Source organism: Salvia hispanica, chromosome 2 (genome assembly GCF_029641045.1).
Source record: "Salvia hispanica isolate PSC_SH4W2 chromosome 2, Shi_PSC_v1, whole genome shotgun sequence".
Classification (NCBI taxonomy): Eukaryota; Viridiplantae; Streptophyta; class Magnoliopsida; order Lamiales; family Lamiaceae; genus Salvia; species Salvia hispanica.
In genome coordinates, this window is record NC_142693.1 from 18,758,834 (window position 1) to 18,773,394 (window position 14,561).

General features: G+C 37.9%; 2 protein-coding genes across 3 annotated transcripts; one reads left to right on the forward strand and one right to left on the reverse strand.

The window, feature by feature from the left end:
• The first annotated feature begins 990 nt into the window (after positions 1–990).
• LOC125202337 (uncharacterized) lies at positions 991–3,945 on the forward strand. The gene is made up of 3 exons (XM_048100715.2): positions 991–2,948; positions 3,136–3,226; positions 3,433–3,945. Exons 1-3 carry the CDS (start codon positions 1,098–1,100, stop codon positions 3,621–3,623), a joined length of 2,133 nt encoding a protein of 710 aa, XP_047956672.1. The 5' UTR covers positions 991–1,097; the 3' UTR covers positions 3,624–3,945.
• Positions 3,946–4,964: 1,019 nt separating this feature from the next.
• Positions 4,965–13,567, reverse strand: LOC125200875 (mediator of RNA polymerase II transcription subunit 16-like). Of its 2 annotated transcripts, XM_048098687.2 has the most exons (16): positions 13,048–13,567; positions 12,191–12,259; positions 11,430–11,518; positions 11,215–11,327; positions 10,983–11,084; positions 10,808–10,892; positions 9,610–10,206; positions 8,685–9,291; positions 8,453–8,532; positions 7,761–7,843; positions 7,404–7,640; positions 7,092–7,263; positions 6,414–6,934; positions 6,007–6,183; positions 5,473–5,850; positions 4,965–5,341 (listed from the first exon to the last, which is right to left on the reverse strand). In XM_048098687.2, exons 1-16 carry the CDS (start codon positions 13,377–13,379, stop codon positions 5,195–5,197), a joined length of 3,789 nt encoding a protein of 1,262 aa, XP_047954644.1. In that variant the 5' UTR covers positions 13,380–13,567; the 3' UTR covers positions 4,965–5,194. The 2 variants fall into 2 exon arrangements, with proteins under 2 accessions (XP_047954644.1, XP_047954645.1); XM_048098688.2 differs by lacking the exons at positions 11,430–11,518; positions 12,191–12,259; positions 13,048–13,567 and having other exon boundaries at positions 10,808–10,887.
• Positions 13,568–14,561: the final 994 nt, after the last annotated feature.

Consider the following 14,561-nt stretch of genomic DNA (forward strand, 5'->3'; position numbering starts at 1 on the left):
AGACAAAAACAGAAAAAATGGGACAAGCTTTCAGGGATAGAGTATATGTTTTGTGAAAAAATAATTTAAATCGAAATAATTATATGAATTTAAAGTTTTGAGATATTTTAAATAAAAGTTAGTTATAACTAACAATATTTGATTTCCATTAATACCACCATTTGATATATTATTTACCATTAGTACACTTTTTTGACATTGTTATAATAGCTTGTTGACATAGTGTGGAATTTGAACTTTTTCATTGTTTTCAGATAGAATGGACTAAATTTGGTAGTTATCAATTTAAGGTAAAGTTAATAGTCTAATAGTACCCTAAAACTATATCTAAGCATTGATATGGAGACATATGTATGAATATGAGTATACAAGTTAGAGCATCCTCATTGTAGTTCGTGGAGGCTCTATCTCGTCTCGTCGAGACAAGCCACCGACGGACCGCGTTGCAATGGTCCCATCTCGCTGAGTGTGGTGCTAGGGGAGAAAATCGATGAGTCAGAAAAATGGTATAGGTCATGAACAATGTAGATGAATTATGAAAGTACTGCCTTCGTTCCATTCAAGATGATCTTATTTTCTTTTTTGTTTGTCCCAATCAAGATGACCACTCTCTAATTTTAGTGATACGGAGTGAGTAAGAAATAAGGTTGTTGATAGCCTTATGAATTAAAATATAAATAAATAAATAAATGTGACGTTGGACAAAAAAGAAGAAAGGAACAATTTCAGCTCTATAAATGTTGCCATGACAATTGTTTTCAAGTAAGCATCATGTTCAAAAAAATTAGCTGAAATAGAAAAGACTGCAAAAAATTATAAATAGTTTAAAAGGCAAATTTATACCTATTCTTTTTGTATAAAATCTAATTTCGTGGAATTTCATAAAAATCAAAAAGTGAGAAAAAATAGAAGAAATGAAAATTTCTAAATAATAACAGTAAATTTTAAAATATGTTGCAGAAAAACAGATATTTTGATATTTTTATGAACAAAAAAAATCAAAACAATGTAATCTGCAATCAGCTTTGATCCATTTCAAGAAGAGAAGACTGTTGATAATAAGGCAATGTCAAACTAATTCTTCCCCAATTTCCATTATGCACTCCCTAATTCACCACAAAGCCATTTCCCGATTCCCTTCCCACACACCACTCTCCAATTACTACCTCTCACAAATCAGCAAGAACAATGATTTTCTCACGATTCACTCCAAAATTCGTTTCAGAACGCTGACTAAATGCTCCGCCGCATCTCTTCAACCTCTACGTTACAATGGCTGGGACGATTTTCAGCTCGATTCCGGTGAGGTAAATCAGTTTCGTAATCTTCTTAGCTCCTCTGGAATTGGCGATAAGAAGTATGTATTTGTGTATCTGTTTGGCTTTATTTGCGCACTGGCGATTTCTAGAGTTAAGGTTTCATGGATTATGGTGTTTCCAGCTTGTGCTGTGGTGTTTGCTGTTGGATTTTCGGCTGGATTGGTTAAAGGGGGTCACTTGAAAGGGTTGAAATTGAATGGGAATCGGAAGAAGATTAGTGATGAATCTTTAAGAGGTTGCATTGAGGAGTTAAAGAAGAATGAAGAGAGGGTTTTGGGGATGAAAAATGGAATTGGAAGATGCATTGAGAGAAATCAAGTTAGTTTAAGTGATTTAGAAGGCTATATTGATGTTATAGGATCTGTCAGTGTATCTCTTCGAAACACGACAACTTTTGTGGAGAATTGCGTGCAGAGTGTAGTAGGTGGTAAACAAGACAAGGATGGGGGTTTTCATGACGAGTCCGGTAGGAAAAGGAAGAAATCGGGTGAAAACGGGTTGAATTTCTCTCAGTATTTGACTGGTGTCTTTGGAGCTAAGCTTGATGATCCAAAGTCTGGTAAAATTGGGGGCGTTGGTAAGATGGAATCTGTGGATGCAGAGGTGAACAATGAAAAGCTAGAAAACATCTTAGCTTCTCCTGCCGAAGAAAGAAATCCAAATTCTTCATTAAGCGGAAATTTGGACCCATTTGATAGCTCTAGTAGAGCTCGAGATAGTGTTGGATATTCTGTTGATGAGTCTGGAATGGAATATATGTCTTTTGGAAATGAGAAGAAGAATTTCGTTGAGATGAATGATACTGCAAAATCAGTTTTTGACCAGACAATCTATACTTACCAGAATAAGACATCAAGGTTCGTGAGCAATCAGCATATTCACATGAAAGATTGTGAGGATGAGACTGAAACAATGTCGTCTCACAATAGTTTGTATGATTCTGTGGATGTTAGCATTAACATGAACCGTGTAAAAAGTTCAGCTACTTCTGGTCGCCAGAAGAAAAGCAAAACCACAAGTAGAAATTATCTGCATCCTGAAAACATGGAAGAGGAATTATTAGATTCCCATAGATATCCTTTTGAGAATGTGGCTTTTGAGCCCGAAAAGGAACCGAACTTTGCCAATCAAGACTCTTCATATGAGAATACCTTTGGTTCTTCTCCATCTTCGTCATGTAGTGATGATTTGAAATTCAATAGGTATCTTGTGGAAGCTAATGATCTTTTGAAAGAAGCAAAGAGGTGCTTGACACAAAAAGTTGATGATGGTAGTGCCGAGCATGCACTGCATAAGTCTGCAATGCTACTCTCAGAAGCAATAGAAATGAGGCCGATGAGTTTATTGGCTGTGGGCCAGTTGGGTAACACATATCTCCTTCATGGAGAACTAAAACTGGGAATGACCCGGTACTTGAGATCCCTAATCGTCAAACCTGATCAACTTGCTAACAAAGACAAGATTAGATCTTCTCTTGTGGTTGCTTGTGAAGAATGTGAAGAGCTCCTGATTAAGGCAGGAAGGAAATACAGATTGGCCATGTCAATTGACGGGAATGATATGAGAGCCTTGTATAATTGGGGCCTCGCTCTTTCCTTCCGTGCCCAGTTGATCGCAGATATTGGACCGGTAAGCAATTTTTCTCTAGAAAGAATATCTCTTTTCCATATTGATGTTAATTAGTTAGAGCCTAGTACTTTCTTAGCTCTACTTGATATGTATATAGTGCTAGAGTGAACCTATTGTTTTCAAAAAAATTTATTGAAGTTAGCCTTTTGGTCTTATCACTCATTCAGTCCTTATGTTGATACTACAGAGTGCTGCACGTGATGCCGACAATGTCTTCTTGGCCGCCATAGACAAGTTTGATGCCATGATGTCCAAAAGCAATGTTTATGCCCCTGATGGTACTTTACACCTAACTTGAACCAAGTTTGCATACTTTACTTTATAGTAATATACTGAGGTTTTGAGAAGTATTCGGATTTCTGCCGATATCTTACCTTAAACCTACTTCAACGACAAGGAAAAACTTAGACATTTGTATTTATCTGCACATCATCATAATATTCGGAGTATATGCTTATTTTATCAAGTAATTTGCGCATTGCAGCTCTTTTCAGATGGGGTGCTGCATTGCAGCACAGGGCGCAGCTGAGGCCTAGTCGTAGTAGAGAAAAGGTGAAGTTACTGCAGCAAGCGAGGCAATTGTACGAAGATGCTCTTCAGATGGATTCAAGAAATCCTCAAGTACGACGAGCCCTGTCGTCCTGCGCGTCGGAGTTGAACTCATGGTATACTTGAAAATAAAGGTATGAAATTGGAATACCAGGGCAATGAATATGGTCCTTCAATCACATTTTTGTGCAAGTTCTCTGCACTTTCTGTTGTGTGTTGATTTCATCAAAGAATAATGAATACCAACAAAATAAAATTTAGTGGACCACAATATGTAATTCAGATTTTACCCTAGTCCACTTATAGAATAAGAGGATCCTGTTTTGAGTTTTGTGATGAGCCATTGTTATTCTCAATTTGGTGAAAATTTTGATTTCTGAATATTGTTGTATCATTCTCTTGTAGATTGTTGATGAATTTGGTATGTATAATATTGAATTCCCATCCAGATAGTATAAGTTAAAAGTGCTATGATTGATAGATTAAATAGATGATCCATCTGTTATTTACCATGAGTACCATCAGCAATGCTGAGGGATATACTCAGAATTCCATGCCACGTAACTGTCCCGACCCAAACAGGATTGGTACCTCCTACAATTACTGCGAGGGTAAATGGAGAATCATTATCAATCTTCTTTCAGAAGAGATATTACAAGCAATGTGTAGTAGTTGAACGATATGCACTTGAAAAAGGGAAAATTATAATTTAAATCATGAGTAACTTTTAGTTGACGTTTAGTTAACTTATGATCAATCTCATAACTTATAAAAGTAGCTAATTAAATCTTAACTCTTGTACATTGAGATTTCTCAATTGTGTATACAATTAAAATTTCGATGAAATTTGTCGTGACTTTTGTACTTTTCGCCATTATATCTCCACCAATTGCATAAATAATCATCTTCTAAAATCGACCATTATAATATTATTCATATGCTAAATTTACTTCACAGGAGAGGAAAGGCGGCTGCTTCTTGATTATTGCTTTAACAATGAGAAGCCTGATTTTCAATCTTCAAATTTGAGAGAACCATATATTTTTTTAGGGATATTGGCATCTAATATCATGAAACATTAAAAAAGTTGAGTTTTTCCCATAAACTTTAAATTTGTCAAATAATATCACGAACTTTATCCTGGGTTTGTTTTTCCCCACGAATAGAAAATTTCATGTTATTTTAATAAATTGAAGAACAATTTTCGAGGGAGTGCTTCAAGAAAAACTATCTTCAAAGATTGAAAAACTTGAAGCTCTCAAAATTGTTGTCGAGAAATTACGAAAAAAAATCCGTATCATAATATTATTTGGAAAAATTTTCATTTGTGGGAAAAAAACAAACACGGGTTAAAATTCGTGATATTATTTGCCAATTTTAAAGTTTATGGGAAAAACCCAACTTTTTAAAAGTTTCATGATATTAGATGCCAATATCCTTTTTCTTTTATCATCATCAATACTAGAATTACTGCTTAATTCTTGTTGACAAATTGATTCCAAAAGTGACTACAATCTATACAACTGACTCACTATCCTAAAAGATGGATCCTAACTGTCGATTTTCTAGTGAATGCAGTACTTTTCCTATGGTTATTCTACATGTTAGGAAGCATCTTGGAAGGTTATATACAGAAAATTGTGAAGCATTTTTTTCCATCACCATCATCCATTAAAAGAGGGTAGCTGTTTGTCTACTTAGACGACCCGAACCCATGTTCCACCGCACATTGGGCACCCGTATGCCCAGCGGCTGATCCACCACGTTTCTTTCTCGTTCTGATTGGAGGGAGTAGCAGAGCCAGGTGAAGCAAAAGCACATGTCTGCCGCAAGCATCTTATGCACTGCAACCAAATAATGGAAAACTTTCATCAAGAAAGCTTCTGGCATTTGAAAACGAAAGTTGTAGCTTATTTGCAGTATTAACTACAGATTAGGAGGGTTAGGTTCGATGTTAAATGAGAGAAACTCCTACCTTGTACCAAGTTCCTTCGAGCCCAGCTTTCCAGACGGTTGTTACAACATCTCTCCGGGATCCCATGATACCGTAGTATGCTCCAAGGCCCACTGAGGTATTCAATCCAAAAGCTGCATCTCGTTCGGACATCCTACGCTTTCTTGGCCACAGGGTGTGAGTTCCATTATGAGCATCGACGTTTTCAGTTGAACTTGGCTCAACCAAACTCATTGAGCTGCTGTATTTCGTGCCCTCGTCTGATGGACTCGTGCCATCTCGATCTGACCAGGGCCCTCCGAACATGTTCCTCTTGTGCCATTCTTCAGCTGGAGGATGGAGTTCCAGCTCACGAAGAAGCAGGCCTGCTGCATCTGCACCTCTAGGCCGGGGCATATTCTGCAGAAGAACATAAGGGGGAGACCATACGATCAGTGATTAATATGCTTTGGCCAATTATAAGTTTCTAGTGCTCGGGCTCCAGCGTCATAGAACAAAATATCATGAGAAGTTATCAACCAAGTATAATTTCATCTACCATGAGAAGTTATGTACCTGCATATGAGGGCCAAGTGATGCTTCAACAACCTCTGGTAGAACTGTATAGTTTCCATCGATGTAATGAAGGCGGACCTGGATGTTGCTACTGCCGACCTGTGAAAGAGGCAGTTGATGTTGCAATCCTGATGTCCTCCGACATAGATCCATAAGTATGAGGAAAAGGACTTTGACCTGCATGGAATGCCGGAGATATAAACAACACAATTCAGGGTAAATCGCAAAGAAAGTTGTCAAAGAGAGTTAATATTTCTTAATTCTTATTCTTTCTAACTTAATATTTTTCTTAATTCTTTTTTTTTTCTGCTCCTAAAAATACAAAAAAACAGCTCAAATAAACATAAAACCGATTAGTTTCTAATTCTTTCCCTGTCTTAAAAAATAAATTGCTGTGACAACTTTACCTCCTCAAATGTATATCCTTGACCTGCATTACCAGAACCTAATCTTGACCGGCTAGTTGGGCCTTCTTCAGGTGCCTTCACACCATTTCCTACTTGTCCAGTCCTTGGCTGTGTTTCTTCTGATCTGATAGTATTTGATGCAGGTTTTGCAGTTATTGAGTTGGTTTCTTCTGGTTTGCTCAAAATACCAATCTGAGGCTTTTGGACTGACGAATCGTTATTTCTTTGAGCAGCTCCAATGAAGCGGGGAAGTTGTGTTCGACGAAAGAAAAAACAAAATAACAGAAGTTGGCATAACCGATGAAGGAAATGACAGTCACCAATGAGCCGAACAGCTGGAGTTCCTGGAAATGTTCCTGTGTTGATACTTATCGGCATAAAGGTGGAAGGGCCAGTTACGGGGTTCGGAGCTGTGCTTGGAACAGCAGTATCACTCGTACTACTAATCTTTGCAATAGCCCCTTGTACCCAGGCTTGCATCTGAGTACTACCTGTGGAGCTTGAGGTTCCACCTTGTGAAGCTGAAGATGAAGTACAAGTTGTGCAAAGGTCAGGAGTCAGGAGAACATAAATGACAAGGAGAAAACCCACTTAATTAGCTCAAGCTAAGGGCAGTAAAATTCTTTGCTCCAGACCACAATCTTGTAACCATATCCGCTACTAACATTGCATACTCACCCGGAGTTGTTGCAGGAGCAGAAGTACTTTGGGTAGGGCTTGTCACCAAATTACGACTCCCACCTGTACCTGAGGTAGGAGCATGACTTGCAAGTGTACGACAGAAGCTTGCATAACGTCGCAAACGTGTAATGAAGTGTGAAGCCAGATCAAGGACCGCATCAACATAAGCCTGAATCAGCACACTGTTACTGAGGTGGGTACTATACATGTAACACCAAAACATATACATGTCCATTGCACATGCAAAATGCAAGAATTATCAAAATATCAAGAAGATAAGGCAAGACAAGCCAAGAGTAAGATTTAAACCTGAATACTGAGAACAAGAGCTGGATCAACAGCCATTGCGTCAGCATCAATACTAGATAATGTCTCACCAGATGCTTGCCAAGGTTCTTGCACCAAAGCTGAAGGATTTATTAAAGCTGATTCAATTCCTTTACCGAGCATGTCCAACAACAACCTTGCTTGCATGTCGAGGACCATGGCTCTAACCTCTTGAGCAGTTGTTCCTTCAAGAAGCCTGCATTTTATTCTGTCCAAACTCTGCATTTTCCAAAAAATTGTTATGTAAGTTTCAAGATCCTGTGCTAAAAAGATTTACACAGCTTACCATCATATAATCAAACTAGAAAATGAAATGAAAATGAGCACCAATTAACATACAGGTCCATACTGCTGCCTGTGTTGTGTTGAGGGAAGGGAGTGAAAGTCAGCATCCAGTACAGCAATAACACTGTTCAGCGATACTGGAATATAAATTTTTACACAAATCAGCAAGAAGCTAAATCATAGTTGAACATAAATATTCGACAAACATGCAATTATTGTTTATGCACTAACAATTATTCTTGCCTTATCCATATTAGCAGGAGGGTGAACAACTATCAGCATCAATTTCTTAGTAAATGTGGTATAAAAGAGCATGAAGGGGGTGTTTGCTTAAATGATAGGAGGCTATCCAACACATACTTTGAGCACGTCAGATCATGTAATCCTTCAAATACTCAATCCTACATATTGTATAACTAAGCCATCATCCAAAAGTAAAAGCCCACTAAGGTGATGTTTGCTTCAAATATTTTAAGGACACTGAGAATAAGTATGATATACAGCAGGACTTTTTCTGTTTTTTCTTTCTCCTTTTTGTTTTGGTTTTTTTGGGTTTGAGTGATGGACTTGTTTTGATCCCAGACTCATACACTAATCAGTTTTCTGAACATGCCAACATTTGTGGCATCCTGCCACTGAGACATAATTATATGAGAAAGGTTTTGTTCCACAGTCAGAGCAAAGTGCTACTGTGTACTTGGATAGCATGGCTTTTAAACCTGAATATAGGAATTAAACCGTCTTACCAATGCCATCCTCTGCAGCACTCTGTGTACAGCCAACTGCATCCCACCAATCAACTCCAACCAAAAGACTCCACCAAAACCTACACAGGCATGAAGTAAAAGATTCAGAGGCATGACATGCATAATCACAAAACCAATTCACACTCAATATAGTATAGAAAGACTGAAACTAGATAAACCAATGTAGGATAATGTTCAACAAAATAACCTTTCAACTATTTAGTCAACGTACCTCTCAGCAATAGCTCGCTCCCACAATGCGGAGTTGGCTTTTGCTTGACTACTAGCAGGGGGAAGGACACGTATAATTTTCAATATAGTACAATCCTTGCTGCCATCATGCCAAACAGATGCTGAACAGCAACTGGTAGAAGAGAAGGCAGGAGCAGCAATGGCAGAGCCAACATTCACCTGGTAGCTATCAACAGCTGTGAAGTTTGCACCAGAGAAAACATGTACCCAGCCTTGAAGAAATGAAACAGCAATCTCGCCACCATGAGCAGAGTACACTATCCGAGCAAGCGTTCTTATATCACTAGGCAGATCAAAAGGATCAAAACTGACTCTTTTCTCAACAGCAGATTCAGGAGTTACTTTTCCATCATGGATTGGTGGTATAGACACTCCTCCAGGACATTTAAACTCACTGGGTGCTGCAATGCATTTATTCACTTTACTCACCCAAACTGTTTGCTTAGGATCCTGGCTACCAGAATTAGAGCTAGGATTCCCAAATATCTGATGGATCACAACATTCTCGACAGATGATTCCCAACGTTGAACTCTCCAGCCATTGACTGAAGGACCTTCATCGGGATCGTAGGGGGACATGTACTGCCCTACACAGAGAGTCAAAGCCATTACATTGTGATATATTATAGACACAACGACCTGAAGGAAAATTTTCCCCCACTACAGTGAAAATGCATTATCTCTCTCTTAATCCTCTGTCATGTATTGTGTTGGCCAAGTTGAGGTGAAGGGCACATACCGCTCTCGTCCCCCCAAAAAAAGTCTTTATAAAGAGTGCATGCGTATTAAGTATGTGGATCTAACAAGCATAAATCAGTATACATGTAGGCACCAGCTGATGAGAATTCAAGCAAACATGTAAAGGCGAAAAAAAGATTAATGTCAGTCAGTATAAGAGTAAATACCTTCAACTATCACAACAGAGATTGCGGAACCACCACGTGTTGGATCAAAGGCAACAGCAGTGACACCAGAACCCCAAGTTGTCGTAGCTTCTAACTGAGTAGCAGCCTCAGGACTCACATATGCAGAAAAGTTGGAAACGGGAGAACAATGAAGTATTACCATATCACTGTAATCCTGTTCTGTCTTCTTCACACCTTGTTTTGCTTCTAATAGCAAATATTCCTGCCAGTTAAACAGATACGCAGCCAGAGGGGCAAAACCATCCCAGGCAGGGGGGTTAAGTGAGGGGGGGACTTCATTGTTCACGCTTGATTTTGGGATGGCTTGAAAACCATTTCCAGGGCCAGGTGTAACTTCCCAAACAACAACAGTTGATGGATTTACTATGGGGACTCCAGCCACATGCAATGCTCCAGAATCTGTAACAATAGCATCAGCGGCCATTATTCCACTAGGTCCAGCTCCCAGAAGCCCTTTACTGGTGCAAAACCACTTGGAAGAGGTACCACTCTGATTGGGTGGCCATTGGGACCAATGTAGCTGAATAGATCCCGAAGAGAAAACAGCGCAAACACAGAGAAAATTTGGCCAACCAGCTGTCAACAGATGCAAAGAAAGTCACTCAGATAGTCATATGTAATTCTAGAAACAAGAGTCATCAAGGAAGATATTTTATGATTAACTATACTTGGACAATGGATTACAGTAGACATCAACCAAAAGTAGTTTCCAATTGCTTTTTTCTTAATAAGAGTTTATTTTTCTGAAGCAACTGAAATTGTCAATAGAACAATTGGCACACCAACTATCATTCTACCTTCTAAAGATTGCAATGCATGCATGAATAGGAGAAACTCAAATCTGCTTCTGGTTCTGAATTACACAAATGAATGTTTCTTCCTCATCATTTTCCTTACTGCTTGCAGCATATAAAAGGTTAAAAATTCAGAATTACACATAAAGGAGCCTTTTATATTAAAATGAATGGGTTTCCTAAATATTGTTACTAATAACATCAGTAGCTACTTTCAGTTAAATATAGAGTAATTTATGAACAAGAAAAGATGAGTATCTGCATATAAACATTTAACTATCTATATCCTGCAAATATACCAAGATGAGAAAAAAAACAGGGGGACAAAACCCAAAGAAAACAACTTGTAACATACTAGAAGAAAGAATGAAAAGAAAGATAACCTGGATCATGTGGTTGCTGCGAAAGGAATTTCTCCTCGAATGTAGACGTTGTCGAACCACTAGACCTAGCTGAGAGCCTCCTATACTAATTTTACGACAAACAAAGGTTAGCATGACAGTGATAATATATTTCCCACATTTTCTTCACATGCAAGATGATCAAAGATATACATACAGGAGAAGCTCCTGAGAGCCACTTCGTAACAACTGCAATATCCTGGCGCCACTCATATTCAAGCTGCCAGCAACTAGCTTCTTTTACAAGATTTGCAGGTCCCTGCAATACAACTGAGCAGTCAGTATGGGAGATGATAACTGCTCCAAGCAAAATGGATGGTCAGTCACAATTAAGTTCTACAACTATGACAAAGGCCACTAATTTTCAAGCATATTCAAGATTTGTGTACCTGGGAAGGCTGAGTCAAAATGGTTATCCGTCCATGGAAATTAGCTATGAGCAGTGCACGGGGACATGAAGTAGGTGACCACTCAATGAACTGAACAGAGTCACGAGGTGAATCTGTCAACCAAAAAGGATTAACCAACAATCTAATTGGAATACAGTTATAGTGCAATAGCATCCCTTCAAATAAACAATAGAATACCAAGTCAAATACTATACCTGCAATGACATTGAAAACTGTACATTCAGTAGGTCGCTCAGGTATGACTATATGTATTGGGATCCAAAATGGAGGATTGGCAGTTGAGCTACAATGACAAATACAATGAATCAGAATAATAGGTCAGCACAAAGCATAGTAGCATACACAGTTCCAACAAATCAGTTGCTACAAACTAGTTTATGGGTCAACATTGTGGCTCAGATTATCTAGTCTAGAATTATATATAGAGCAGAGAACAGCCCTTTACACAAAACGGAGCAAGAGAGAACATAATACTAAATATATGTAACTAGAAAAAATGAGTAACACATCCTGGATATACAATATTTTCCAGTATAAGTTTGAACTAGCCATAGGTAAATGTGAGATCAATACAATACTGATTATTGTAGCATGATTGCAACCAACCAACTACAAGTGTACTGAAGAAAATGTGGAATACTGCAGAGAGAGAAATGTGGATGACATTCTCCTAAGTTTGTTGAACTTGAATCATCACCAATAAACTACCACAAAGGGGATAGCACCACCACATAAAGCTCCATTTATTAATTGAAGTAGGCACACAGAAAACAAAATGAAGTAAGAGCCAAGTGTCATTTCTATAACGTAATGCTCGAGTGTATCAATCCAGAATATAAATAATGGAAAAAAACTTCAATTTGATGAACCAGTAGGTGAAGGAGAGGTATCATTGGATATGTATGCCATGCGAGTAAGATGCACAGAACACGGTGCAAAAATAAAATTTACTAACCTCGGGATTCTTGCACAGGTTTCTGATGCACAGGCTATGCAATTTAACTTCCCACACCAAGCAACAACACTGCAAGATAACCAACACAAATATCAAATATGTGGAGAAACTGCAAATCGTAAGTGTTACCAGTTAGGACAAAAAGAAAAAGATACATTGTTGATATATAAAACCCCCCAAAAGAAAATGAGGAAAATGAATAGCGGATATAAGAAAGTTCACATAGCATGTATACCAAATTAAAGACATAACAACTATGATCCTGTCGGGGTAATCTTCCAGCCAACACAATTGAATAAATAACAAGCACACCTAATTAAGATCCAAGAATAATGAGAAGAAATCAAGTCATTCATTTAAAACTTAATATTAACACCTTAAGTTATCTGGAGCTAATTGATATAGTTCTCCAATATTTTCAGCAGTTGATTGAGCACATGAATTTAACATATGAAGATTATACAATCCACAAAAATTGACTCAATCAAGTGCTAGCTCTAGTGCAACAATAACTAACCGAGAGGACGCATTTTAACAAGACATGAAAGTTGCAAGATCAGCACTCTAAACTCAATTCGATAAAAAGCTGACAAAATTTAAAAATAATCTAGGCAAGCACCGTGCAATCGTGTATCATACTACTAGCTAGTGAAGGTCCATGAAAAATGTCTCTACAAAATCTTAAGAGGCGAGTTCAAAGTTTGTTCTGTCTCATAATTATCCATTACTTCACTTCCTACAAATGCTTGACAAAGCCCACAAGCCAAAGATGCTAATTAACACTGACTGAGAAAAGTAAAAGCCTCAACCTTCATATCTCCCCAATTTAATTATCCAAATAAACCTCGAAAACACACCTAAAGGTTCGGCAGAGCTCGGGAACGCTCATCTTATGCTGCAAATTAGACTTGGGCTGCTTCAGCTTGATGTGAAAAACGGTTGCCGGGGTGCCGGAATCCTCATCCATGGAATCGCCAGTCGAATTCTCAGCCGCAGTGTCCTTTTCCGTCATCACCACGTCTTCCTCCCTGGCGGCCGCAGCTTCTGCTTCTGCTTCTGCTTTATCGGAAATGGCAGATCCGGGAGAAGACGGTTCGAGCTCGGATTCCACAGCGGCAGTGGGTGCTGATGGTGGAGGTGGGTCCGGTGGTGTTTGTTCCGAATTGGTTGTGTTGGTGGTGTTATTCATTTAGATTGAACAGTGATTGACCAAAAAAACCCTAATATATGTGAAATTGATATGTATGTGTAGAGAGAGAGACGGAGAGAGAGTGTGTGGAGGTGAGAAAGTCGCAATTGACGGCGACAGGAATGACTGTGGTGAGTGAGAGTGAAAGGGGCGGAAGGGATGATTGGATTTGAATTTGGGGGTTAGGGTTTTTGAAGACAAGTCAGCAGATTCAGCTGATTCTGTTGTTTGCTGATTTCTTTTGTTTTTTTATCACCTTTCCGTTAAATCTGTTGGCTCCTTTTTGTTTTACTTTTATTTGATAAAAAATAATTTTGATAAGGATAACTCTTGTGATCTACTGAATCGGTATCAATATATTAACTAATATATTAACTAGTACGACAATAATATGCAATTTAGTTGGTAAAAGTCATATTAGGGGACATTTTCAGTTCAAACTTGGGTAAAGAATGAAGAACATTAGTTAATCTTTTCAAAAAAAAATAGTTACAAAAGGAAAATATTTGGGTTTGCACTGCCACCTCCATCGTTAGCGCCGGCTCCTCACTGTCGTCATCTTCCTTCCTGCTCCATTGCTCGTTGTTTCCTCTATGTATCCTACCTCATTTCGTATCGTTGTCGTTGCCTCCTCCATCTTAGGTTGAACCCTCACGTGAGCACACAAGTATCTATCTTATATGAGTGAAAATTATCGTAAATTAATATTTTTAGTTAAGTATCCACAGTAGATAAATGTACATATTTAAATCATAAATGTTGATAGATTTCTTTATCTAAAGGATAGCCCTAGTAACATGTTTGTGTATAACGAAAACACCATTTTTTATAAAGTAAATTGTGGGTTGCATACTAGCAATAAACATACAAACACTTTATTGTGTTCTTAAACAAAAATAGGATGAAATTATAAAGAAGTGTCTCGTAATATTAATTGTAGGGGAAAAATTATTTTACTTTACTAATAACTCAAACAAACAACTTCAACTTGTTATAAAATTGGTGCTTTGGAAATGGCTAAATAACAAATAATGAGACAAGATTATGATGTCGATTTAGACTCAAAACAAATTTTGTTTTAAAGATATGACAAACTTAAGCACTAGTAGTAATTTTGAAGTGTTATTGTATATTGTGCATTTAAAATTTTCATTAGTTGGTTTTGAAAGATGTGTTTATGTC

Excerpts from the sequence above, each read along its gene's own strand:
- LOC125202337 (XM_048100715.2), top strand. The coding sequence starts at position 1,098 with ATGCACTCCCTAATTCACCACAAAGCCATTTCCCGATTCCCTTCCCAC. Across the intron at positions 2,949-3,135 it reads TGATCGCAGATATTGGACCG|AGTGCTGCACGTGATGCCGA; the intron begins GTAAGCAATTTT and ends TTGATACTACAG. Across the intron at positions 3,227-3,432 it reads CAATGTTTATGCCCCTGATG|CTCTTTTCAGATGGGGTGCT; the intron begins GTACTTTACACC and ends TGCGCATTGCAG.
- LOC125200875 (XM_048098687.2), bottom strand. The coding sequence starts at position 13,379 with ATGAATAACACCACCAACACAACCAATTCGGAACAAACACCACCGGAC. Across the intron at positions 12,260-13,047 it reads GAGCTCTGCCGAACCTTTAG|TGTTGTTGCTTGGTGTGGGA; the intron begins GTGTGTTTTCGA and ends GTTATCTTGCAG. Across the intron at positions 11,328-11,429 it reads AGTTTTCAATGTCATTGCAG|ATTCACCTCGTGACTCTGTT; the intron begins GTATAGTATTTG and ends TTTGGTTGACAG.